The sequence below is a fragment of the Hakea prostrata genome, chromosome 1, assembly GCF_041222555.1.
Source record: "Hakea prostrata isolate BN-2017 chromosome 1, UWA_Hpros_2, whole genome shotgun sequence".
Classification (NCBI taxonomy): domain Eukaryota; kingdom Viridiplantae; phylum Streptophyta; class Magnoliopsida; order Proteales; family Proteaceae; genus Hakea; species Hakea prostrata.
Window position 1 is genome coordinate 46,063,305 of NC_142600.1, and position 26,280 is coordinate 46,089,584.

The 26,280-nt window shown below is 38.8% G+C and overlaps 1 protein-coding gene across 2 annotated transcripts in view; it reads right to left on the reverse strand.

Annotated features, from left to right (window-relative positions):
* The window catches only part of LOC149029039 (putative serine/threonine-protein kinase), an 83,825-nt gene that overhangs the window by 54,164 nt on the left and 3,381 nt on the right, over window positions 1-26,280 (reverse strand). For both annotated transcript variants that reach the window (XM_089140267.1, XM_089140261.1), the window contains exon 2: window positions 18,365-18,478. In XM_089140267.1, the coding sequence (XP_088996393.1) occupies window positions 18,365-18,443 (79 nt within the window). In that variant the 5' untranslated portion in view covers window positions 18,444-18,478. The remainder of the gene's footprint in view (window positions 1-18,364; window positions 18,479-26,280) is intronic.

Genomic DNA, 26,280 nt, shown 5'->3' on the forward strand with positions numbered 1-26,280 from the left:
GGGTAATCTCATGAAGCTTCTTTCGTAACTCATAAACCTGTGCATCATTCCCCAACTGTCCATATGTTTAAGTAGTAGCCTTCCAGATTTGGGATGCAGTATCAAATAATAGGTATCCACGGGCAATATTTGGATTCATGGAATTCAAAAGGAATGACATAATAAAAGAGTCATTTGAGATCCATTTATCCTGTGAAACACTTGTGGTAGTAGGTTTGATAGTGGTGTCCGTAATGTATCCAACAAGTCCTCTTCCGGCAATAGTCAGGTAAGCAGATCGAGACCAGATCAAATAATTTATTCCATCAAATCTTACCGAAAGAGGATGAAGAGTAGGGTAATGCTCGGAGCTAGTGGGAGTAGTAGTACCATTGGTAGTTGCCATGTTGAAAAAAATTGTCTGCAGTTCTTCAGTCTTCACCCTTCAATAATAACTGAAACGTCGCAGAATGCAATAGCCAAATCACAATTCAAAAAGTGCATATAAGGAACACCATGTCTTCTTCTTCTATTTCTTTTCTTTGCTTTTCTTTTCTTTCTATATTTCTTTCTTCTTCTTCTTTTTTGGTAATTACAAATAAGTCCCTAAAAATCTGAATTTGCAAATAGGTCCCTGAACTTATGAGAATTTACACACAGGTCCCTGCAAATATGTAAATTTGCAAATAAGTCCCTAAAACTATGCAGATTTACCAATAAACCACTGAAAGAATGCAAATTTACAAAATAAACCCCTCAAACATCAAAATTTATTTTTTCTGTTTTGTTTGGGCTAATCAAATCGCAGGCCAATTTCAGACGAAGAACGAGAGAAAAAAAAAGGTTGCAAGAGCAGCAATAGAAGGTAGCATGGAAGAAAATTCGATCGAAAAATGGTCGAAATTTCGATCGAAATGCCTGCAAAAATCCAACTCGAAACGAAATTTAGTAGTAGGCACGAAAAGTATCCATTTCGTTTCGTATCGACCGAAATTTCAGTCGATACGAGTTGAAATTTCGGCCCGATACCATATCGGGCCAGAACGACACTTGCGTAAGCTTTAAAATACCCAAAATCGAGCTTATTTTCGACCTACCGTCAGTTTTGACTGTTTCGAGCGATATCGCCCAGGAGATTTCGACCTGATTTTGCAATTTTTGCTGATTTCTCTTGCTTTCATCCCATTCTACACCTAATTTCTAGTATTCCATTTCCTTCAAACACTTGATTTGCTCCTCCATTTGTGCATTTTCTCAAATCTTGCAAGGTGAGTAACCAACTTCCTCATTTTTTGATTTTTGTTTCATTTGTGCCTTAAATCATGTTAGATTGCTTCCAAATTTATATATGTTTACTTTAGAGTGATGATCTATGAATTTGTAGTGTTAAAATTATTTTTTGATTCTTCCTACTATTTTTTTATTTTTCTGTTATTAAAAATTATTTACTAAATTATGTATATTGTTAAAAATGTTTATGTATAGTACATGTATAAGCTTCAAATGGATGTATGTGAGAGTTGAGACACCATATTGCTGTGATGGTGTTGAATTAATTTTTTTTCTGTTAATTATGTAATTTTACTGTATTCAATATATATTTAAATAATTAAAAAATATTTAAATATTAAAAAAATAATTAATTTCTGTTTTAAATTTAAAAATAGGAGAGTATTAGTGGAAGCATGTATGCAATTTTTTGAGCATGTTGTGGATATTTCTAAGATAGTTAGTGTGTGTTTTATATATTTTAAAATTATTTATATATTAAAAAATACTTATATAGTTATACATTTTTATTTTTTCTTATATTTAAAAATAGGAGGTTATTATTAGAAGCATGTATGTCATTTTTGGAGCATATTGTGGAGCTTTTCAAGATACTTAGTGTGTGTTTCTTGTATCAGGCACTCTATTTTAAAGATGTCAGACATAGCTTGGGATCATGGGAGGCCACTGACAGCTGATAAGAGAGAGTGAGTGTAATTACTGCAAAAAACAAATAGGAGGAGGTGAGCCCACTAGATTGAAGGTGCATCTAGCTGGTGGCAACAGGGATGTAACAGGGTGCCCAAAGGTGCCTGTAGAGGTCAAGAGGGCAATAGCCTCATATATTAGTGGTGGAAAGCAAAAGAGGAAAGAGAAGAGAACACAGAGGGATGAGTTCGAGGATGCCTGCTTAGATGACCTTCTAGATCCTGAGGGTTATGGTAGGGATGAGCCAGGAGACAGTGACCCTGATCCAGAGGCCGATCAGCTGAGGAGGGCGATGATGATGAGTAGGGAGCAACAGAGGATTGATGACATCAGGAGGCAACAGAGGGGTCTGAGTTGTGGGTCCTCTAGAGAGCCAGTAGGTATGGGAGGCATAGGTGGCTCCCAAGTCCCTATGAGGAAGTCTTAGAGTGTAAGGCAGGAGGCTCCTATCCCACGGGCCCCTACAAGGGGTCGAGCTTCCTCAGCACATCCTACAGATCCGGATCTTGAGATTCTTCGCAATGATCCGGCCCTATTTGCGAGGCCTGAGCATAAACAGAGAAAGTTGAAGCACTTATGGGGGAGTGTGAAGGAGAAAGTGGGGATGGCTTTCTCTAAATGGGCGCATTACCATAGTGTTCCAGCACATACAGCTCGGGGGCCCTACTACGGAGATATGATTGAGCGAGATAGGCGAGGTTTGGGAGTGGTGTACGGGGCCCCACTCCATATGAGATATATAATGTGTATTTGCCTAAGCATAAAGAGGACATAAATGAATACATTAAGGGATTAAAGCCCATGTGGAATCATTATGGAGTGACTCTGATGGCTGATGGTTGGACTGGTCCCACTAGACAGTCCATCATCAATTTCATGTTGAATTGTGATGGGAGGACAGTGTTCCTCAAGTCAGTAGATGCATCCGGTGAGAAGAAGGATGCAAAATACATTTACAAATTACTAAAGCAAGTGGTGAAGGAGGTTGGAGTGGAAAATGTAGTTCAAATTGTGACTGATAATGGCTCCAACTACAAGAAATTTGGGTTGAAGATGCAAGAGAACTCCAGGTATCTAAAGTCTAAACATATAGTATTAATTTTCATTTGTAAATACATATATTTACATTACACATATACATGTACACTTTATAACTTTGTATTGATGGCTTGATGCCTTGATGGATGGACAGATATAGGCTCTTTTGGACTCCTTGTGCTGCTCACTGCATTGACTTAATGTTGAAGGAGATTGGAAAGGTCAAGCTTGTGAAGAATACGGTGGACCAAGCTCGACATGTTAGCACCTTCATATATAACCACACCTATGCATTAAGGATGATGAGGGACAAGTGTCAGGGTGAGTTAGTGAGGCCAGGCATAACCAGATTTGCTACTAATTGGATAGCACTGCAGAGCTTTGAGAGTAGGAAGACTGGCCTTAGGAGTATGTTTGCATCAGAAGAGTGGTTTAACTGGGAGGGTTCTTCATCAGTGGGAGGAAGGAGAGCTCAGTTGATTATCCTTGATGAGAGTTTCTGGCACAATGTGAGGATTAAGGGTGTCAACTATGGACCGGAACCGTTAAACCGTGCCGCCTAATACCGGACCGTTTAAAATTCGGTCGGGTACGGACCAAAACCGAATTTGAAAATTCGGTTCGGTCCGGTACCGGTTTCAGATTCACATACCGACAGTTCAGAACCGAACCGGACCGAATTGCTAAACCCCATGGTTAAATTGTAATTTTACATTTTTTCCCTCTAGGCTCCTGTTTAGCTTGCCCTAGGGTTAGGCTGCGATTGCAGCGATTCTCATTCACTCTTCAGCCCCTTCGCCTCTTCGAGTCTTTGACTCTTCGGTGTCTTCAGTCTTCACTCATCTCTCAATCTCTCATCTCTCAAACTCTGACTCTCTCAATCTCTCATAGTCTTCATCTCACATGACTACATGAATCATCCTGAATCGTGAATTCGTGAGCCTGAAGAGCATAAATCGTTTTCATTTTTCAAGCTTCACATGAGCCTGAAGAGCAGAAATCGTTTCCGGGGGTGATATTCTAGTTGTACTCATAAGAGATTAAGAGCTGAAATCGTCTTCGTCTTCTTCTCAGTTCTCACTCTGGCAGTCTAATGTTCTACTTATATCAGTATATGTTTTGAAGAAATTTCCAAGAAGATCCAAACCAAACTCCTTGAGGAAAGCCTTGCTCCACGGCCCACGCGAACGAAAAAGGGAAAGAGGTTAGAGGTCAATTTCTTCATTCTTCAAGCCTGAAGAGCAAAAATCCGCTCATATATATTTGGGTTGCATCTCTCCTCTGCTAATCTCTGCTTCAAAACAGAGAATCAGCAAATCCTGCTAGCCTCTTCATTTGCATCACTTTCGGATCTCCTCTCCTTGGTGACGATGGCCTCTGCAAAGCCATGCAAAGCCATTGAAGATTCAAGTTCGTCCCTCATGGAAATCTCATATGGGTATGATTTCATTCCTCGAACCTTCCTCTCAGAAAAACCTACAAACCTTTAGGCACCTACCTCCTCTATTGATCAACAGGTTGTGCCTGTGACCCTGATTCGGTACTCCAAGTGTTGGAAACGATGATTGAATCTGCAAGACCATCTCAGATGACCACCAACCTCATGGATTACAGGGATCTACTGGAACGTCTTAGAGAAAAAATCAATTGCAAGGTTGAAACCTTTTGAGATTACACAGAAGAAGAAATTGCGGAGTTTTTTTATTGCTTAGACTTCATATATTTGTTAAAAGAATAAAAACATACAGCAACTAGAATTTTCGATTGATTATGATTCAGTACACAATTCGTCTGCATTTTTGAGTGACTCAGTCAATAACCGTGAGTGTATCTAATTAGTCTAGTCATTGTGTGAAACCGATTGTATAATGAAATCGATGGACCCGCGGCTGAAACCGTATTAAAATCGTTTTTATACCGATTTTATACCGAAACCGTACCGGACCGTTTTTGCAAATACCGAAACCGTACCGTACCGTTTAAATTCGCACAGGTACGGTACAGTTCTGGTTCTAGGTATTCAAAGTTGGTACCGTACTGAAACCGTACCGATTGACACCCTTAGTGAGGATAGTAGTGAAGATGCTTGAGCCGGTGGTGAATGTGTTGAGGATGATAGATCAGCAAAGAAAACCTACTCTAGCACACATATTTGCTGCAATAGATAGGATGAAGCAGCAAGTTGCTCAGGTCCACCCACGCGGCAACAAGAAAGTCCTTCAAATCATCAACAGTAGATGGGAGTCTATGTTGCAGCATCCACTGCATAAGGCTGGTGAGTTGTTAAGTTGTTAAGTACTTAAGTCTAGTATTTAATTTAATTTTCATTATGTTATCACACTATTAAGGCTTAAGCATTAACTATTCCCTTTTATGACATACTTTTTTTTACATAGCATACTATTTAAATCCCAAGTACCATTACAAGGACAATCTTGGGATGAAGCAAGACTTGATGGATGTTGTCCAAACTATAGTGGAGAAGTTCGAACCGGATACAGCTAAACAAGCAGTCATCCTTATGGAGGTGAGATAGTGATTAGAATCATTTGATATTCACAATTCGTAGTTTTATACTAAGTCATTAACCTAGTAACTACTAAGTACTAACTAGTTATTGTTTTTTCTCTTTATATATTAGATAAAGGCTTTTAGGGATGCCACTGGGAGATTCGGTAGTGCTGTGGCCGTATCGGGACGGGAAATCGCCCCTGCGGGTAAGTTCATTCATTTATTTCATTATACATTTAATTATTATATTCTATCTTTAATTTAGTTATTTAAGTATTAAAATGACTTGGAGTCTATGTTTGTTGCAGCTGAGTGGTGGTTGCAATTTGGACGTGATTCACACAACTTGAGTAGAATTGCAAGCAAAGTGCTCTCCCAAACATATTCTGCCACTGGTTGTGAGCGTAATTGGAGTACCTTCAGCCTCCTTCACTCGAAGAGGCGCAACTGATTGGGTGTGAAGCGTCTAGAGGACCTTGTCTACCTACACTATAATATGAGACTGAGAGAGGATCATATTAGACAGGGGATGGACAGAGAGAGCACCAATATCGAGTTGGCCGACATATTTGAGATGGATGATGATGATAACCCGATGAGTTGATTGGATCGGGGATAGTGGAGACGGATTGCTTGGATGAGGATGGAGGTCTTCCCAATAGTCGGATTGCAGAGGAGATGGGGGCTGATGTGGGGGACTTCATGGCCCAGGAGTGGAGGCCACATGCAGAGCCTGCCTGTCCCTTCGTGCCACACCCTAGTGCATCCACCCAGAGTGAGGATTTGATTTTCTTGTCCGACACTAAGGATGAGGTGACTCAGGCCTCCGGCGATGACGACGATGGTGGTGATGATGACGGTGATGGTGATGATGGAGGGGATGAGGAGGGTGTGGGACCTCGTGATCAGGATTCAGCTGATCCTAGGGAGAGACCACCACCACCACCACCTGCTGGACGTGAGAGTCAAGGGGGGGAGGACGACCACCGAAATTCACAAGAGAGAGTCGGTTCACCCACGCGACACGGGATTCGGACCATCTTTGGAGCTGCATCTTGAGGCAAAAATGTTTCCTCTACATATTCGAGGAAGGGGAAGGGGAGACAAGCATGGCCTGGAGCACGAGAGGACACGCCATCATATGGTTCCTCTTGTCCATCCGATGCCGAGAGCTTGGTGGGATCTATGAGATCGATGAGCATTGATGATGCTAGAGACTCCTCCACCTCCAGAGGATCCGGATGGCATAGGCCTGCGCGAGTCCTCATATGATACCGCCGTGGAGAGTATTGGTTCTACCGAGTCGATTATGGTTATGGTCCTTATGGTTATGGACCATATGGTGTCCCTCCCGGCTATCAGTTCGAGGGGTCGGGCCCGTCAGCCACGACCGGAGCCTTATGGTTATAGAGCGGCCTATGGAGCTTATGGTGTCCCTCCCATTGTCGATTATCGGAGTCAGCCCACTGCGACCTTATCGGTATCCTTATCCTTCTCCTAGTCCCGAGAGCCGGGGGCGGGGGTGGTCTTTCATTTGTTGAGCGAGATCTTCCACACTATTCCACAGCCACAAGGCCCACCACCACCAGTTCCTTTGGAGATTCACAACTTCCCACCGTTAGGGAATCTTATGCATGTGGATGAGGCCACATACAGAGGTGCAGTTTTTGACTATGTCCAAAACTATATGGGGCGGGGGCAAACATCATGGGAGTTATATTGTCATTTGTATAGGGTGCAGACGGAAGAGGGAGACCTTGAGGCTTGAATAGAATAGACTTGTAAACTTGTAACTTGTAACTTGTAAGTAATAACAATACAGCCTTCTTCTCGATTCATGTACTATATACTTGGAATGTTGGATGTTACATTTTCAGTAGTTTTTTAGTAAACTAGTAGTTATTATAGTGTTTATTATGCTTGAAATAGCTAGTATGCAAAAATCCAAATCAATTTGAGTGCATTTGAGGCTCGAAATTGAGTTTTCAAGAATCAGGAAAAAAGTATCCAGTTTCGGTCGAAATTTCGACCAAAACCTCGAAATTTCGACCTTTTCCAAGGTCGAAATGTTCTTTTCGATTGAATTTTTTACCTTGGAAGGTAGAATGGTTTGAAATAACTCACTTTAGTGCAGTGGCGGAGGAAGGTGTTGTTGCAAGAGCAGTGGTAGTGCAGCGGCGGAGTTCTTCTGCTCTTCTTCCTTCCTTTTTGTTCTGTTCTTGGTCTTTTCTAATCAAACTCACCGTATGCAGCGGAACTGAAGAATGTAGTGCAGCAGCAGAGTTCTTCTGCTCTTCCTCTTTTTGTTCTGTTCTTGATCTTTTCTAATTGAACTCACTGTATGCAGCGGAATTGAAGAACTGCCCGAAAAAGAAGGCGAACTGCCAGAAAAAAGGCGATGGGTTTATGATGGGTAGGTCTGCGACAGCGAGAGCGAGGCAATGGGTTTGCAACAGGTTTAAAGAAATTAGAAGGAGGTAGGTCTTCGACACTATCTTTTTTCTCTCTTCCCTAATCGAACTTAGGCTCTAATGCCATGTTGTAAAACACAATGTTGGTAGAATGGCTTAATTGATCAGTGATCTCAAGCCCTCTATTATAATAAAGTGGAAAGAACATTATTACATAAATATCCTTACTTGGGTAACTATGAATAGAAATTCACATGAACAAAAACTCTAATTGAGTTGAAGTCCTAGTAGAACTCAACCAACAGTGGCCTTGTTGAGGAGGCCATGGTTGAGTAAATGAGAGTTTTTATTCAAGATCAGCAACTCCTTCAAAATCCCAGCTTTCTTCTTCCAGCTCCAGCATTCTTTCACAACTACAGCAGCAATCCAGCCCTAAACAAGTAAGTACAGCAGCCCTAAACCCCTCCCCTACCCAGCAACTCCATCAAGAACCCATCTCCATCTTGCACAAGCATCTGCAGCTCCCTCCCACACCTGCGACAGATTCAAGATCTCTCTTTCTTGTGGCAACCTCTCTCTCCCCGTTTTTCTTTTAGATTTTCTGGTTCTTTCTGCAGTATTGAAACAGCAGGCTGGAAACGAAGGAAAAGAAGAAAAAAAAGGGAAATGACTGAGACAGAAATAAAAGACAATAAACCCTACCACACATTTCCTACCCTTTCCAGATAATTTTAGGTTACCCTATAACAACCCACATCTCTTCCATCCAATTCCAAATTGTTTATATTGCTTACCCTTATGAAAACCTTCCCACGCCCAATAGCATGCTTCCCTTCCTTCGAAATAATTTAATCAAAACCCTAGTTTTTCCCTATCAACCCCCCATCTCCCTCCTACGAGTTTCCAACAACTTTCTCAGATACCCATAGACATCCATAATATTTTTAATTTATTTGCCGGAAGATTTAGGGTGAACCCTTAATTTTAGGGAAACCATCCTAGAAACTCTAACCTTAAATTTGGGTTTCTATCAGTCCCACTAGAAAACAAAACAAACAAGGATTTTCAACTTATTTTTGACTCTCACTCTACTAAGGACTCTCATTTATCTAAATCTAGGATGACTCTAACTACATAACAAGAGTAGCACTAGTCTCCTAGCAGAATTTGAATTACAACTGAAGGAATCCTTCTCTAAGTATGACGCCTAACTAAACTAAGACTCTTTCATAACTTAACAAATAACAAAACAAAAATAGACTTGGACCCCAAACAAGATTCTGATTTGACTAGATCAACTTGGGTTAGACTAGGGGTACCCAAAATGCACATGTTTTTGAAAAAAAACTCCATGCAGCCCAGCTGGACCATAGGGTGCTGGGCAGCCACCCTAGACCATATTTCGACTAAAGGGATTTCATTGTCCTATTCAGGTGGTGTTAAGATTTCTATGTTGTTATTGTATGTGAACTATTGGTTTTGTGGTTTTAATTTTGGGCCTTTAATTTACCAATGTTGGGTAAAATGCCAAACAATTTTCTTTTTTGTGGTGGGTGAAAAGGAAATAATAGTTCAAAATGCTAGGGTCTTTACTAGAAAAGGATACAACTTTTGAGTTCCTTGAAGTTGGTTTGACGGACAAGGCTCCATTCATTCTGGTTGTCTCAGGAACTGAAAGGGCATTGCAACAAGTTGTGTCATAACTTAATAAGCATCTAAAAGTTATCATGGTTCAAGATCTCACTCTTGACACCCATCTCGCCCCCTTAAAAAGGAGAAATATAGCTTTGAGTTGGCGAGACTTGCATTTTTTTATGGGCCAACTCGACAGAACTCGAGGGCCCATCTCAAGGGGGTTTTAAGGCCCAAGTTAGGCTCAAACTTCGCAGTTAGCCTAATTTAGGCCTTCAAAATACATTGGTGGCCTTAGATTTGTAAGAAAACAATCATAAGAATGAGTTCTAACTCGACCCTAAGTTTGAAACCGAAGTGATGCAGGAATGAAAAGGCAAAGTCATAAAACATCAAATATATAACTTTTAAGACATAAATGAAAGCAAGTGTATCAAATACATCAAATAACTTAAATAGCAACAAAACCGTCCATATAAGTACAATACAACATCACATTCTCAACTTTTAAGAGTACAATAATACAACCGTCCATAATAATACAAATATTTTTCTGCATTTTTTGTTCATGTTTTGTTTACTTCTTTTTAGTTTTGGCATATTGATGGCTGGCTTTGCCGCCTGTTTACTTATTGTTTTTGTTCATAGGCTTTTGAAAAATACTTTTGTTTTCTTTCTTTTGATTTTCTTCCTAATAGTTTGGCTATGGTATCCGAGGAGTAAAATAGACCATCATGGTATGATTCCCAAAGGTGAGGCAGAAGGTGAGTAAAATCCTCTTTTGTGTTAGGTCTTAGTGATGGTGATGACTTCTCTAAGTTGACCACTTTCTTTTAGGAGGAGAGAGAGTTAATAAAACAATGAGTGTGTTTTCCCGAAGTATGTCTTCAAGAACACTAAGTCAACAGGAGGCCAATACAGCTACCAATATCCTAAACCAAGATGCATAACAATGATTCGACCAATCTTTGGCAAAATGGAGTATGCCCAAAGTCCCCAATCGGGAAATTACCAACAATCCATCTACGATTTTAGGGAGACCATTAAGACCATTGAACAAACAATATGTGTGTCCTCTAAATTGGAAGAAATTCCTCTTCTCCACAAACAAACAATACACAACCTTAAACAACAATACAATTACATTCATTTTGGGTTTGTCCAAATTGCAATTAAACCTCTCCACCGTGAAAGATTAAACACTTTCCTTGTTTTGGCCCTCAGAGACCAGAGGCTTACCTAATTCCATGATTCCCTTTTAGAAGCAGTTGAGAGAAGTCTTTGTCTTAGACCAATCTTCTTTAACCATTTTCTGAACCTAACAATATTGATGACAAAAATATATTGGATTCTTTAGTCATTAACCTAAAGACCAGTGGTTATGACATGAAGCCTGGATCCATACCAATATCCTTAGTTTATAGAATTCAATACAAGGTTATGATTTGTGGCCCCTAAGGCCCTCAAAAATCCACCAAAAGACGAACAGAGTTCTTTGAAAGCATTGGTTGCCAATCAACAACAATACAACCCAAGTACATTCGTTGGGAAGATGTTAGTTTTCCCACACAATGGACCTCTCAGGCTGTGTAGCCTCAAGTCAGACCTACCTATACCATTATATCAATAACTCAAGACCAATCTGAAGTCTGGAGTGGTAACAATGACCGTCAACCGAATGAACCTCTCTAGTAGACTACGAGGTGAATCCTCAAAGTCGATCAAATACCAACCATTCAAAGCTCATGCTCAAGCATTCCCTCTGACACTAGTAGTCTATTGTTAGAATCAACAATCAGACTTAGCAAATTAGTTAACAATAACCAAATAGCCTATGCTATTTACACCAAAGATGAACAATCGGAACAATCTTAGGAAAGCCAAGTTGATCCCAAGTCACCAACCTCTTCAGCTATGGAAGTTTCCCTAAATAATTCATCATTAATGATGATAATGTCTAGTCAACCTTTTTCGATCGATAAAGAGCTGCTCCAGCTCGACTTTAACAGTCCAACCAATACCCTTAGAAAAGATTGGTCTAATGGTAAGTTCAATCTTCCTAAACAAATCCAAATTTGTGATGTTTGGTATCATAATATGGAACAATACAGATTAATATGAGATTTTTTGTCTGGTTTGCCTCTTATACTGAGGAACATCAGATAGATTAACCTTAGAACAATGGAACAATAAATCAAACAATAAATCTTTTCAAAAAATGGTTTATTAATCAAACCAAAAAGACAATAACCTCTGTCCACCGTCTAATGGACCAAATTAAATTAACCATAGATGGTGAAGATGTTTTAGCCGCCCCTTTTAAGAACAAAGGTCTTAATGGTGGAAGTCTTAAAACTGTGGAACAATTAAAATTTGGCGACTCAAATCTCCAAACAATATGTGAACAATTAACTAGAGTTGAAAACCTAGTCCAGCAAATACCCAAAGAAACTCCCAAACTAGTTTCTGACCACAAACAATCTTCAAACACTCCAATGTTTAAACCCTATCAAATCCCCAAGATCAATGTAAAACAATTAAGCAAATCTAAAATGCTTAACAAAATTGAATCTCGTTTAAGCAACCTAATCATTCCCGATACTCTAGCAAAATCTACAAAAGCATTTGCTTCCAATACCACTCACCGAATTGAAACGATTTAGGATAAGTATGATTCCGGATTTGACTCAAGTGAGTCCATAACTGAGTTAGTTCATGAAATCAATCTTCATAATACAATACCAATCAATTAGCACTTCTCTTGGCCTCCTTATTGGACAACAAAGCAAGACCAATGCCCATAAAAAGAGTTTAGAAAGTCTCCCACATTATCAAACTAAGAATAAATTTTGTAGGTATAAAAACAAGTATAAGGAACAACACAAGCCCTTCACACTCTACAATAAATACAACAATACTATGAGAAAACAATACCACAGCACCATGGCATTAAACAATAAGCATACCAAGAACTTAGAAAATACCATCTATATGATCCAAAATGAGGATATTATGCCTTTCCCCACCAAACAACCCATACATACCCAGGATTTAAAAGATCAAACATTGCAAACAACAACTAAGACCTTACGAGAGAAGTTAAACAGCTAAAGAGGGAGCTAGTCCTCCTTAAAAAGCAACTTCCTAACAATTCCACACAATCTACCCCTACCAGTACTAAACAATTCCCTAATCCTTTTGTCCATAATCCGGACCAACTAATCAATAGCATCCATTCCCAACAATGGTAGGTTAAGGTTAATTTCATCATCAATAAATCATTTAAACTTTCTACCATTGCCTTAGTGGATACTAATGCAACATCCAATAGTATCAAAGAGGGACTTGTCCCTACCCAATATTATGAAAAAATCACTCATAGACTTTCTAGTGTCAATGGCCAAAGTCTAGGAGTCAATTATAAATTGTCAAATGTCCACATTTGATTGCACATTTGCACCAATCAAATGTCTTTGACAAATTTTTATCCTTGTCAAAGATATCATCACCAATGTCATCCTAGGACAACCATTCCCAGAAATGATCAAACCCTTCCCAATGTCTAACAAAGGGATTTCAACCAATATCCAAGGAAAACAAATTTTCTTTGCTTTCTTACGAGAATCTCAAACTCATTAAATAAAACATATCCAAGCCAAAGAACACCAACTCCAATTTTTACAAAATGAAATCACCTATAAATGTACAAAAGAACATTTGTCTGAACTAAATATCCAAAACCAATCCAACACTTCAAAAATATCTTTGAAAATGAATTATGTTCAGAATTTCTTGATGCCTTTTGGCATTGAAACAACACATTGTATGACTACCTTACATCAAAGGGTTTTCTAAAACTCAAATACCAACAAAGGACGCGCTGTCCAAATGACTCACGAACTGCAGGAAACCTGTAGTACTGAATTTGATGATTTATTACGTAAAAAGCTGATCCGCCCAATAAATCTCCCTGGAGTTATGCAGCATTTTATGTCAATGTTCTGGTCGAACAGGAAAGAGGCACCCCTCGTCTTGTTATTAATTACGAACCTTTAAATGAGGTACTCAAATGGACTTGGTACCCTATTCCAAACAAAAAGAACCTCCCTCCAAAAATACATTAAGTAACCATCTTCTTCAAATTTGATATGAAGTCTGGATTTTGGCAAATCCAGGTTCACAAACAGGACCGGTACAAAACCACCTTTACTGTTCCCTTTGGTCATTACAAATGGAAATAATGCCCTTTGGCCTCAAAAATGCCCCAAGTGAATTCCAAAACATTATGAACAATATTCTCAATCGTTACCAACACTTCACTTTGGTCTACATCGATGATGTCCTCATTTATTCCAAATCCATTGAAGAACATATCAAACATTTACACAAATTCCATCAAATCATGAAAAATAATGGATTAGTTATTTCCCTAAGGAAAATGGAACTATTCCTAACCAAAATCCAGTTTTTAGGTCACAACATACCAGGGAACCATTGTCCCCATTGATATGTCTATAGCCTTTGCTGACAAATTCCCTGATCTTATCCTTGACAAAACTCAATTACAAAGATTCTTAGGAGCCCTGAATTATGTCAAGGATTTTATCCCATAAATTGGATCTCATTGCAAGCGCTCTATTCTCAGCTCAAAAAAAAATCCCACACCTTGGTCACAGTATCACGCTGAGGCTGTCCAAACTATCAAACAACTTGTCAAGACTATACCATGTCTTAGCCTTGCCAATCCTAACCTTCCCAAAATTGTTGAAATTGATGCTTCTGAACTCGGTTATGGAGGCCTCCTCAAACAAGTTGATCAAGGGAAAGAAATATTCGTCCAATACACCTCTGGAGTGTGGAATGTGGCCCAGAAGAATTACAGTACAATCAACAAAGAAATTTTTATCCACTATTTTGTATATTCAAAAGTTTGAATCAGATTTACTTTTGTTGATTGCAGCGCTGTAAAATAGGTATTGAAAAAAGATGACCAAGATATTGCATCAAAACAGATTTTTGCTCGTTGGCAAGCATTATTGTCTAGTTTTGATTTTAACATTAAACATATCAAGGAGAATCCAATTCCATTCTTGACTTCCTAACCCGTGAATTCTTACGGGGTTTCAAGTCTACCAATACTCATCCATTCGAGACTACCGAACCTTACCAATAATCTCCCCCCATACCTTGGTTGTCCATCAATATCCAAATACCCCCATCCATGAAGAATGGTTGCCATCAGATTTCTTCGCAAAATGACTCGCTTCTATAAAAAAAATATAAACGAGACCTTCCAAGAAATTCAACAAATCCTTGCTAAGACAGAATGGTCCAGAGAAGATCATAAGAACTATCAAAAGCTAGAGCTAGTCTCTGACTTCATCCAATTCCAACAATTACATAGCCAAACACAGTACCGGTTGAAGTTGCATACGGTTTGACTCTCCATTTTTACATTCTATAATCATGAAGTACTTCACGATTCACAAAAGACAAATGAAGGCCTGCAATGCACATATAGTCTGGTGTAAAGAGGCCATTAGCAATATCATCAATGAAAATGTTATGGAGGAAGGCGATTCAGAACGTTTGGTTACTCTATCAATTAACCTTGATGCGTACACACCAATGTACATACAAGGTCAAAAAAATGATCAATAATCATATTGCTTGAACAATTACGTCCAATTCCCAAGATTTGAAGATGGGAAATCGTCAACCATAACGACACCAAAGAATGGCCCGTAAACCGTGACGGCAATATCCGCACCCTATTACCCAAGGTAAGATATGGGTTTCCGTTACTATTCCTACAATGAATAGTCTGATGAGTCATATCAATAAAAGGACAATATGTTCATCGTTCTGGTTTAAGAACGGTCAAGCCAATATCCGGCTTGGTCAAATAGAATTAAACCAATGCAACCAAAACTCGGCTCAGCCAAATTGGGTTAATCATTATGAACCAAACCAAAAGGGAAAGCAGTGTATTTGACACATGGAATGCCCTGGAATGGTTCATCATATCAATCATTAATGCCTTCAACGGTGCAAATCAAATATCCTCTTGACAATGCAAATCAAAAGCCAAGATTCATCATCAATCAAGAAAAATCCAACAGTGCTAACCAAGGATTCTCTTAACAATGCAAACCAAATGCCAAGATTCAATCAAAGCCAAGTCATATAATTTTAAACAAAATCTCAACAATATATCTCAAGGGTCAAGATTCGATCTTCCAATCAGACGGCAGAGAGCAAAGATACCCGACAGGCTACTATTTATCAACAGTAACCTTATCACAAGTTCACAACAATATCTCACCAAATCCATCAAGATCACAACAATATCTCACCAAATCCATCAAGACCCATCATTGCTTATCCATGAAGACCCATCACCCGACAGGTTACTATTCATCAACAGTAACCTTATCACAACAATATCTCACCAAATCCATCAAGACCCAGCATTGCTTATAAATAGAGCTGTTCCCTATTGTGAAAAGGACTCTCTTTTAGGATTTTTTTCTCCACTTCTCTTTAGAAGTATGAAACCTCTTCCCCATTACTTTTATCATTCCTCTATGATCATTTGTATCTCTCAGGTGTGTGTATATATATATATTATGTACAAAATGTCAAAAAAGCGACCGGTAGCGATTAGGCAAAAAAGCAATTGAAAAACTGAATGTCAACAACACGGTGGCAAATAAGTTTCAACGGCCTTACCTCAAGTAATAAAGACTTACTAATTAAGGACTTAAATAACTAACTTCAAGATAAAAACAAACTCTAACAGGCAAGACACTCAAATAACTAACTCCCAAATAGGAAACAACTCTAAAGGATAAGATCCCTTTGAATAAGGAGCCCTATCACAACCAACCAACAAACTTAAACACCACCAGATAACTAACTCTAACTTAAACTTAAACTCTTAAACAACCTTCAAACTAGGACTCCAAATAACAAAATAAAAACAAAATTTAACTCCACAAAATTAGCTGGACTCAATCCAACTAAGTAGAACTCAATCCCGGGGTGGATAATAACCAATTTGCCCATGGGCCGGTTTGGCTTCAATGTTTGAATGGGCTTGGGCCCTCTTTTGGCCCTTTTGGGAATGATTGGGGCTGGTTACATCAAATATGGATACGGTGGAGAATATGGTGGTTCATCCGTCGATTCCAATAGCATATCTGCGTAAAGATATAGGGATGATCAGGTGCATCATTTGTGGACTCCATCTTTGGATATCCATCAGGACTACCACAAGCAGTTATGTCAGTTATGCAACCGGGTAACAATCCATGGTCGTACAACACATTCCCTAAGATAGGATATCTACTTATGTTGATGATACTACCTATAGAAGGGCAGTGACAAACTACATGGATAATTTTTTTCGTACCATGTCATGGCCTACTCATATCTAGTAGTCAAAGTACTCCATGACTTAGGAGATGGATCTAGCCCGACACAACAGCTTTTATTAGATTATACTAGTTTTCATTCATTGTGTACATATATCATTGTGGGCTTCTTATGATGCATCTTATTCATTCATTCATTCAGTGTAATTCATTCATTTATTGTCATATATCATTCATTGTAATTTTTAACAGAGTATTGAGTTCCCCGCTTGAAGGGCGGGCCTGGCGCAATGGTGGAGTCTCTCCATTATGCGCTGGAGGTTGCGGGTTCGAATCAGCCTCTCTGCAAAAAGCAGGGGTAAGGCTGCCTAGAAAGTCCCTTCCCCCAGACCCCACAGTGTGGGAGCTTCGGCACTGGGTACGCCCTTTTTATTGAGTTCCCCGCTTCTACTTATATATTAAACTTTACTTGTACTTGTTCTTGCAGTTTAATAAAAAAAATTTAGCATTCTTTTGCATAATGACCATATTAATATTTGTGAAAATTCATGTTGTAGACTTCCAATTTTGACTACGTACAGCCAGGCATGTGCCTATCAAGAACACCACCTTTGGTTAGGTTTTAGCCGAAATTAACACTTTCATTGTATTTATTGGCCTCAAATTAGGCTGTACACAAAAAACTAAGCCGAAAAAACCTAAAACTCACCTAAATTGGTCATCGAATATGGTACAAATTTGTACAATACTTCACCGAAATTTCGGCAAAAATTTCGAAATTCTGGGTGTTTCGACCACAAGACGAAGTTTCGTACCATGTTTATAATGCCAACGACAAACAGTTGATGGACAAAGGGGTGATAAGTATTCTTCTTATTTGGCCAAAAACCATTTGGAAGCTTTTAATAAGCTAAGGTTGCATAAAGGAATCCAATCTTATAGCTAAGAAAGAAAACCTGAGAAATACAAAAAGAATATGATTGAAGTGTGTTTTAGATTGTATATCAACTAAGAGGCCCACTTTTCTTTCTGGTTGGTTGGTTACTAGACAGATCACTAAATTGGCAGGCATGGAAGGCTAATTGACAGGAATCAGTGGGTTCGTCAATTAGCATATAAACTCTGCTGTCCTAGATCAGATAGGGAGAGGGAAATGACAGTGAAATGTTAAATACGATCCCTGGAGATCTCGACATAGATGGAGAGAGGAATCAAATAGTGAAATGTTAAGTCTAAAGAGTTCTAGGCCAGAATGTCTTTTTCTTGTTTGCCTTTCCCTCTCTTTAGAAATTCTACCCGAGCCACAACAAATGGCTACACGTGCATTTTTGCACATGCAACAATGTCAAATCATAAGGCTAGCATGTGCATTTCCACGTGCATCTTTTGGAAGCATTGAGAACAAAATTTTGAATGGCAAATAAATCAAAAAGTTCTTACCATTTTCATCTTGGTTAGTTTGAGCATTATCCTTCTTTCTTCTTTCTGCTAGACAGGAGCCAAAGCAATGACAACTCATGTCAAATTGTCAATGCACTGTCTGACTTCAACCTTCTGCAATTCCGAGAATATACAAAATTAATTTACACAACCCTATACAACAACAAAAAAATAAGATAACCATAAGAATTTCACTTTGACATCCATTTTCCCTCAATTAGGATGTGAAAAATAACCATTTTAAACATACCAGATTGCTGAATAATGAAATTTCACCAGCCTGGCTAGACAAACATGAACCACGTTGAAGACCTAAACCAAGAAACAGTCTTAAGCCAGTTTTCTAGTCTAGCATGGGCTGGTAGCTTATATAGATATGCAATAATTTATTTTATCTTATCTTATTTCTACGGGTGGGTGGTGTTACATTACATAATATTACTTTGGTAGTTTCCTTTTCATAGTTCTGGCTTTATTTGTTAATTTTGTGATGATAAAATAGCCCATCTCAAGTCTGGCACTGGCTAGCACTAGTGCTAGCTATTGCGAGGGATAAATCATCTGCTATTCCCCTTAGGAGTTCTTATTTGAATGGGTTTTTTGAGTTGCTTATTTTCTTAGTTCTGTTTTAGACTAGTTTTCCTATTGATTCTCAAGCTTGTATTCCTTTTCCTACTCAAAATAGGTTTACCTCTGATGGGACACTATAAATACCCCATTAAGGGCCGTGAATAAAGCATATACTCTGAGTAACAATCTCTTTATCTTACCACATGATATTAGAGCTTAGGCTCAAGAATTGATCCCCTCTTCTAGCAACCTACGAGAGCTCTAGTTCTCTTCTCAAGCACCTTCAGCTTCTGCAGCTTGTTCCTTCAACTCGTGCAACTCCCTCAAGTTTTTGGAGTTAGCTGGTTCTCCTCATTCTGGCCATTCAAGCCAGCAGCCTTCCCACCCTTCCCCCTCCCTTGTGCAAAACCCTATAAGCCTTCCCCCTCAACCATAGCATTCCCAGCCCCCTCCCTTCTTGCCTAGCCCTAGAGACACCCCAACACCATTGCAATTAACCCCCTTACCCTTCTCCAACAGTTTGCTCCCAACCCTAGCCCCTTTGCTAGTAGTTGTAGCCTCCCCCATCTCCTTCTTTTCCCATGCGATACCAGATCTTAACCCATTTAGGATTCCCTGTCTCCAGCCCCTTTTCCATTCCTTTTCTCTTGCAATAGGATTGCACATACCCTAGGAGTAAAACCCTCCATTAATTCCCCAATTACAGCCCCATTTTCTAGAGTAAAAAATTTCCTGCTCTTCATCTTCTTCAGTGATTTGCAAAATTCTGTCAAATTTCAGAAAAACCCTAATTGTATAAAACCTGAGTTTCTCCTTCTCTGAACCCATAGAAGAAAATTTCGACCGAAATTGTCGAAATTTCAGTCGATATGTCTGCGTTTTTCAAAAAACGAAATGAAATTCCAATTATTTCGGGAAAGTGTCAAATTTCCACCGAAATTTCGGAGATTTCAACCATTTCGGTGGTTTCGACCGAAATTTTGACCATTTCAACATTCCAACTTGTTTTTCCTTAGTTTTTGTTGATTTCTATCACATTTTCACCTAATTTCCACAACTCCTTTGCCTTCAAACACCTAAGCCACAAGAGCTACAAAAGAAACTCCGACAACAATAGAATGTGAAGCATAAGCCATACCCAACAGTTCCAAACTTCCCCTTTTTATTTTTGTTTCGTTCATGCCTTAAATGATCTTGTGTTGCCTTGAAATTAATATACGTTTAGCCTACGACTATGATTTATGATTGTGTTTTGCTAAACTTATCTTTTTATTATTTGCTACCATTTTTTCATTCTCTAACTTTAATAATTATTTTCTACAATTATGAATTTTTATTTTATGTATATATGGTATATATAGGCTTCAACTTAATATATATGAGACACCATCACTTGATCTAGTCGGTCATTTTATTTTGTTAACTTGTTGTATATGTAACCATTCTACCAAACAATTCATGTATGATGATGATTCTATGCATTTTTTTTTTTTTTTTGGTAGAATGATGATTCTATGCATGCATGCAATACAGTTTGTACTTGTCGGAACTAGTCATTTGTTAGTATACTTAAATGATAAATTTTCAATGTTTTTTTTTTTTTTTTGCAAAATACTAGTTCCATTGTGTTTAATATGCTTGAAATAGGTAGTATACAAGAATCCAAATCATTTTGAGTCCATATGAGGCCCGAAATTGAAGTTCCAATTTCCATTAAAAAGTGTCCACTTTCGACCGAAATTTTGACCAAAACATTGAAATTTTGGCCTTTTGCAAGGTCAAAATTTCTGTTTCAGTCGAATTTTCTTCCTTTTTTGAACCAATTCCTGACTTGTGGCTCAGCTACATACTCAAGGGTCTATAGGTTACCAAGCTTAGCCCACTACCAACCCTAGCCAAAACCCTTAGTTTTCCGTAAATTTCAAAATTCAAATATGAATTTCAGTCACTAATAGAAGTCGGATCCAAATCTCATTCTCAACAGGCCCAAACTGCTTTAAAAACCCTAACAAACCCCTCTACCTATTGCTGGAAATTCCTGGGCAGCCACATTTTAGGAAAATTACAGTTTTACCCTAACCCCAGATTCGTGGTTACATCAGGTGGGGGCTTTGTATTGCCTTAAACTTGAGGGTAACAGACTTAGACTCAATACACGAAACTTAATTGAACTCAAACTATGGAATCCACTTTGGATTGGATGACTTTTACAACTCAACACTTAATAACGAACTAGAAACGAGTCTTCTAAAGATCTCCTAAATCAAAATAACTAGCAAAATAAATAATTAATTCCCAGAATGGATCCTACTCAAAAGTTGGCTTCCAACTAGGACTCTAACCACCAATTCAATTGAAAAACAAAAAGTAGATATAGGATCCCCAACTAGGACTCTAACCACCAATTCAATTGAAAAAACAAAAAGTAGATATAGGATCCGAAAAATATCATAGAATTTACTGGACCCTGGTGTTCAAATGGATGGGGGAAAGACCATAATACCCTTCAGAGGGTTCAGCCAGCCAGCCTTTTGGTGCACCAATGAGGCCTGGTTTGTGGTCCAAATTTCGATGGACTTTATGTGGGCCGGGCCTGATTACATCAACACTCAAGCTGCGGCCCTTGTTTTCACCTTAGTATTGAGGACAGCAGTAGGGGAACTCCTATTATCTAAAATGAAATAAGAAACCAAACCAGTTTTGCCCTGAACCTGTTCTCTCTCATGAAGGGGTTTTTTTTTTTTTTTTTTGGGGGGGGGGGGGGGGGGTCGAAAAATGCTTCTTCCTTGTGGACCTAACCTTATGGCAGGCCTGGGAGATAATTCTGCTGTACCTCAGCATCTTTTACCTCTTTACAATCTGTTTTCTAGGGCTGTAGTCAGTGTCAGTGACAGTTTGGAATATTTTGATGGTAATTTTCCTTCTTTCTAGCTGTTAGTTAGTTCAGTTCTATTAGTGGGTTTTGGTTTATTTATTTAGATTGTTATTTCTTGTTGCCCAAGTAATGGTGTTTATGTAATATTGTGCTTTCCACTTCATTATAAATAAAGGGGCTTGGGGCCACATTAATCCAACAAGCCATTCTACCATAATGAATTCTCATAACACGGTACCAAAGCCAAAGGTTGATTAGAGAAAAAGGCAAAAAAAGAGGGAACAAAAGAAGATCGTCTTTCTTTCTCAGTTCTCTCTCTGGGTTCTCTACTATTATCGACACCATCCCAGTGCCTAAACAACTATCCCACCACATCGCAGTCCCTAAGTAAACCATCCCACCACCATCATTGTGCCTCAAATACCGCTCCATCTCCATCGCTGACCTGCAACACCTATCGCGGGACTCCCTTGCCATCGCCAGAACCTGAAATCACCCTGTAACTCCTTTCAGACCCGAAACCACCATTGGCAGCACCTGCAACTCCCTTTTAGCCATCACCTAGCCATTCCAAAACCTGCAAAACTGCAACTTCACCATTGCCATCCCCATCGCTGGACCTGCAACACTACAAATCCCCATCGATGAACTGCAACACCCATCGCCAGCCCTCCACATGCGTCGCCAGACCCTGCAAACCTTGTTTTTAGCCATCGCCTGACCTGCAAACACTTTTTAGCAATCGCCTGACCTACCATCCCTATCACTAACCTGCCAAATCACAATCCTCTTCTTCTTCCTCCCACCATGTCGTCTTCCCATCTCTTCTCTGTCATTTCTTCTCCAACAGTTGAACTCTGATTTTGCCTTAAACTAGCATTTCTTCTCCAACAGTCGATCTCTGATTTTGTCCTCAACCAGCGACACCCAAAAAAAAAAAAAAGGTGCTATTCCTATGAATCCCTAAGATATATTTGGGTGATCAGATTCAATTCTACAACGTTTCAATTGTTTCAAAAGGGTAATGCCTGAAAAACAGTAGCAAATTTTTTGCAAACATAGCAACCACCGATGGTATTACTACTCCGACTGGCTTGAACCATTATCCCAGTCTTCCTCCTCTTTTGGTAAGATTTGATGGAACAAATTATTTGATCTGGTCTTGATATACATACCCGACAATTGCCAAAAGACTTGTTGGATAAATTACGAGCACCACTATCAAGCTTACAACTGCAGGTACTTCAGGATAAATGGATCTCGAATGACTCTCTTATCATGTCATTCCTTTTGAATTCCATAAATCCAAATCTTGCCAATGGATACCTATTACTTGATACTACAGCCCAAATTTGGAAGGTTACTATAAAAACATATGGACAATTAGGAAATAGAGCATAGGTTTATGAGCTACAAAAGAAACTTCATGAGACTACCCAGAAGGAATTAACTGTAACTCAGTACTATGCTAAATTACGCTCTCTTTGGCAAGAGTTAGATCACTATGGGGACTTTACCCCACGAATCCTGATGATGTGGCTACCTATAGGAAGCATGTTGATAAGATTCGAGTTTATGATTTTTTGGCTGGTGTGAATGTGGAGTATGATCAGATTAGGGTGCAAGTGTTGAATCATTCTCTTTTCCCTACACTAGAACAGTCTTATACCCTTGTTCAGTGTGAGGAAAGCCTTTTATTGTAGAAAAGTCAACCTTGCAATCTGTGAGCACTAAAGCTAACTCGACCAAGGAGATTGTCAAGTGTGAGCACTTTCATAAACTGTATCATACCAAGGCCACTTACTGGAAGCTCCATGGCAAACCTACTGATTTTAAGCAGAAAATGGCATAATGAAGGGGAAAATCGAAGGCTAATCTTTTTGAATCAATTCGCATGGCACCCTCTGCAAACATTGGTTTTTCACAAGAGGAATTAGCTACTCTGTATCGTATTCTACAGTCTTCTACTATCAGTGCAGCCTCTACTACTGCTCCTTCCATTACCCATACCAACTCCTATCTTACTATATCACATAAAATTTTAATATGCTTCCATGTTTCTTCAATTTCTGCTCCTTGGATCATTGATACAGGAACTACAAATCATATGATAGGTTCATCTTTTTTTTCTTACATTATTCTCCAACCTCAAGGAAAAAGTTCAAATTATTGATGGCTCTTATTCTTCCACAAATAGAAAGGGACCATTCAGCATTCTCCATCACTTTCTTTGTCTAAAGTTTTGCATGTTCCTTCCTTCTCTACTAACTTTCTTTTTATCAGTAGTCTTACACATGACTTGAATTATAAAGTGACTTTTTTTTCCATCCTACTATGTCTTCCAAGATCTATAACGGGTTCCAAGATCTGTAACGGGGAAGGAGATTGGACGTGGTAAACTAAGCAATTGACTTTATCTGCTGGAGCTGATTGGATGATCTACTTCTACTCTGACTACATCTTCTCATCAAGTCCATTCAGTTATGTCAAAGTTTCATGAATGGCATCATGAGCTAGGTCACCCCCTTCTAGGAACTTAAAAGTATTTCTTGATCAATTCTTGTACTAAGGCTGAATTTTTTTGTGAAGCCTACATTTTTATGAAACAGGCTCATTCTACTTATTTACCTTCTCTTCATAATAAAAAAAATCTAGTCATTTTGTGTTGATTCATACTAATGTGGGGACCCTTGCCGATGTGTGTCTATTACTAGTCATAGATACTTTGCTTTTTTTTTGGTAGAAGTCATAGATACTTTGTTACCTTCATTGATTGTCTTTCTCGTTCAACTTTGATTTATTCTTTCAAAAAAAAGGGGCTTTCCGTTGTTTTCAAGATTTTCGCAATATGATTAAAATCAGTTCAATGCCACTATGAAGATCCTTCGTAGTGACAATCGCACAGAGTATATTGATGATGAATTTCAGATATATCTCTCCGACTCTAGCATGATACACCAGACCAGTCGTGTTGATACGGCTACTCAAAATGGGGTTGCCGAAAGAAAGAACCGACATCTATTAGATATAGCCCGCTCTATTATGATTGCTATGAATGTACCTGGCCAATACTGGAGTGATGCTATTATCACTCTTTTAACTTATGAATAGGATGCCCAATAGAATACTTGATTTTAAGTGTCCTAATAAAATTCTCCAAGGAGACTCTTTATTTGTTATTCCCCTGAAGGTTTTTGAATGTATGTGGTATACCATAATCACAACCCACTAGAGTAAGCTGGCTCCCTGCGGCCTATGCTACTTTCCTGAGATACTTAGCTACTCAGAAAGGGTACAAATGCTATCATCCTCCTTCTCAAAGGACCATTGTGTCCATGGATGTCATTTTAATAAGTCTTATCCTTACTATACACCTCACCAGGGGGAGAGTCCAAGAGGAGATGTGTTATTTTCAACCTTTGACTATCCTACTACACATATGGATTCACACACATCACCACAACACCACTGAGAGGCCCTAGAAGAGATTCCTGACCAAAGGGAGCATTCGGCCAATATATCAGAGGACTCTGTGTCTCCCCCTTCTTTGTCTGAATTCTGAACCATATAAGGATCTTAGTCAGGGGTAGACCACCCCCATAAGACACACTATTGAGGTCTTCCAAAATAAAATTGACCAGAATAAGGAGGTGCAAACGTATCAAAGAAACAAAATCTGCCTAAGCAAGTGGAGAAAGTTAGCATGATGCCACCTTCAGTCTTCTACTCCAGAATCAGATTCTACTATTCTCCCTAAGGTGTTTGTTTCTGAACTTCCTACTACTTTCAGAAAAGGAGTTAGATCTTATTCTCAACATCCCATAGCTAAGTATGTTTCCATAGCTAAGAGTTGGTAAGAAGCTATATTGATAAAAGGTGGAAAGCAACTATGGTAGAGGAAATGCAGGTAATGAAAAAAATTGATACTTGGGACCTAGTTACACATCCTCTAGGAAGAAAAAAAAACCATGGACTGTAAGTGGGTATTTGTGGTTAAACAGAATATGGATGGATTGATCAATAGGTTGAAGGCAAGACTGCAAGGGGGTTTACCCAAACCTATGGGATAGATTATCATGAGACTTTTGCTCCTATTGAAAAACTAAATATTGTTAGAGTTTTGTTGTCTATAGCTATGAACAAAGATTGGAACTTACACCAATTAGATGTGAAAAATGCCTTCTTATATGAGGAGTTGGAGAAAGAAGTTTATATGGAGGTTCCACATGGCTTCTCTGATGACAATACTATAGGAAAAATTTGTTGGTTGAAGAAGTCAATTTATGGATTGAAACAATTTCCTAGATGTTTTAGACGCCTCCAGAAGGTAGTAACCTTTATTGGGTACAAGCAAGTAATGTTGATCATACACCATTCGTTAAGAAGTCAACTACCAAGATCACTCTTCTCATTGTTTATGTAGACAATATTGTCATCACAAGGAATGATGGTGAGGAAATAAAGAGGTTGT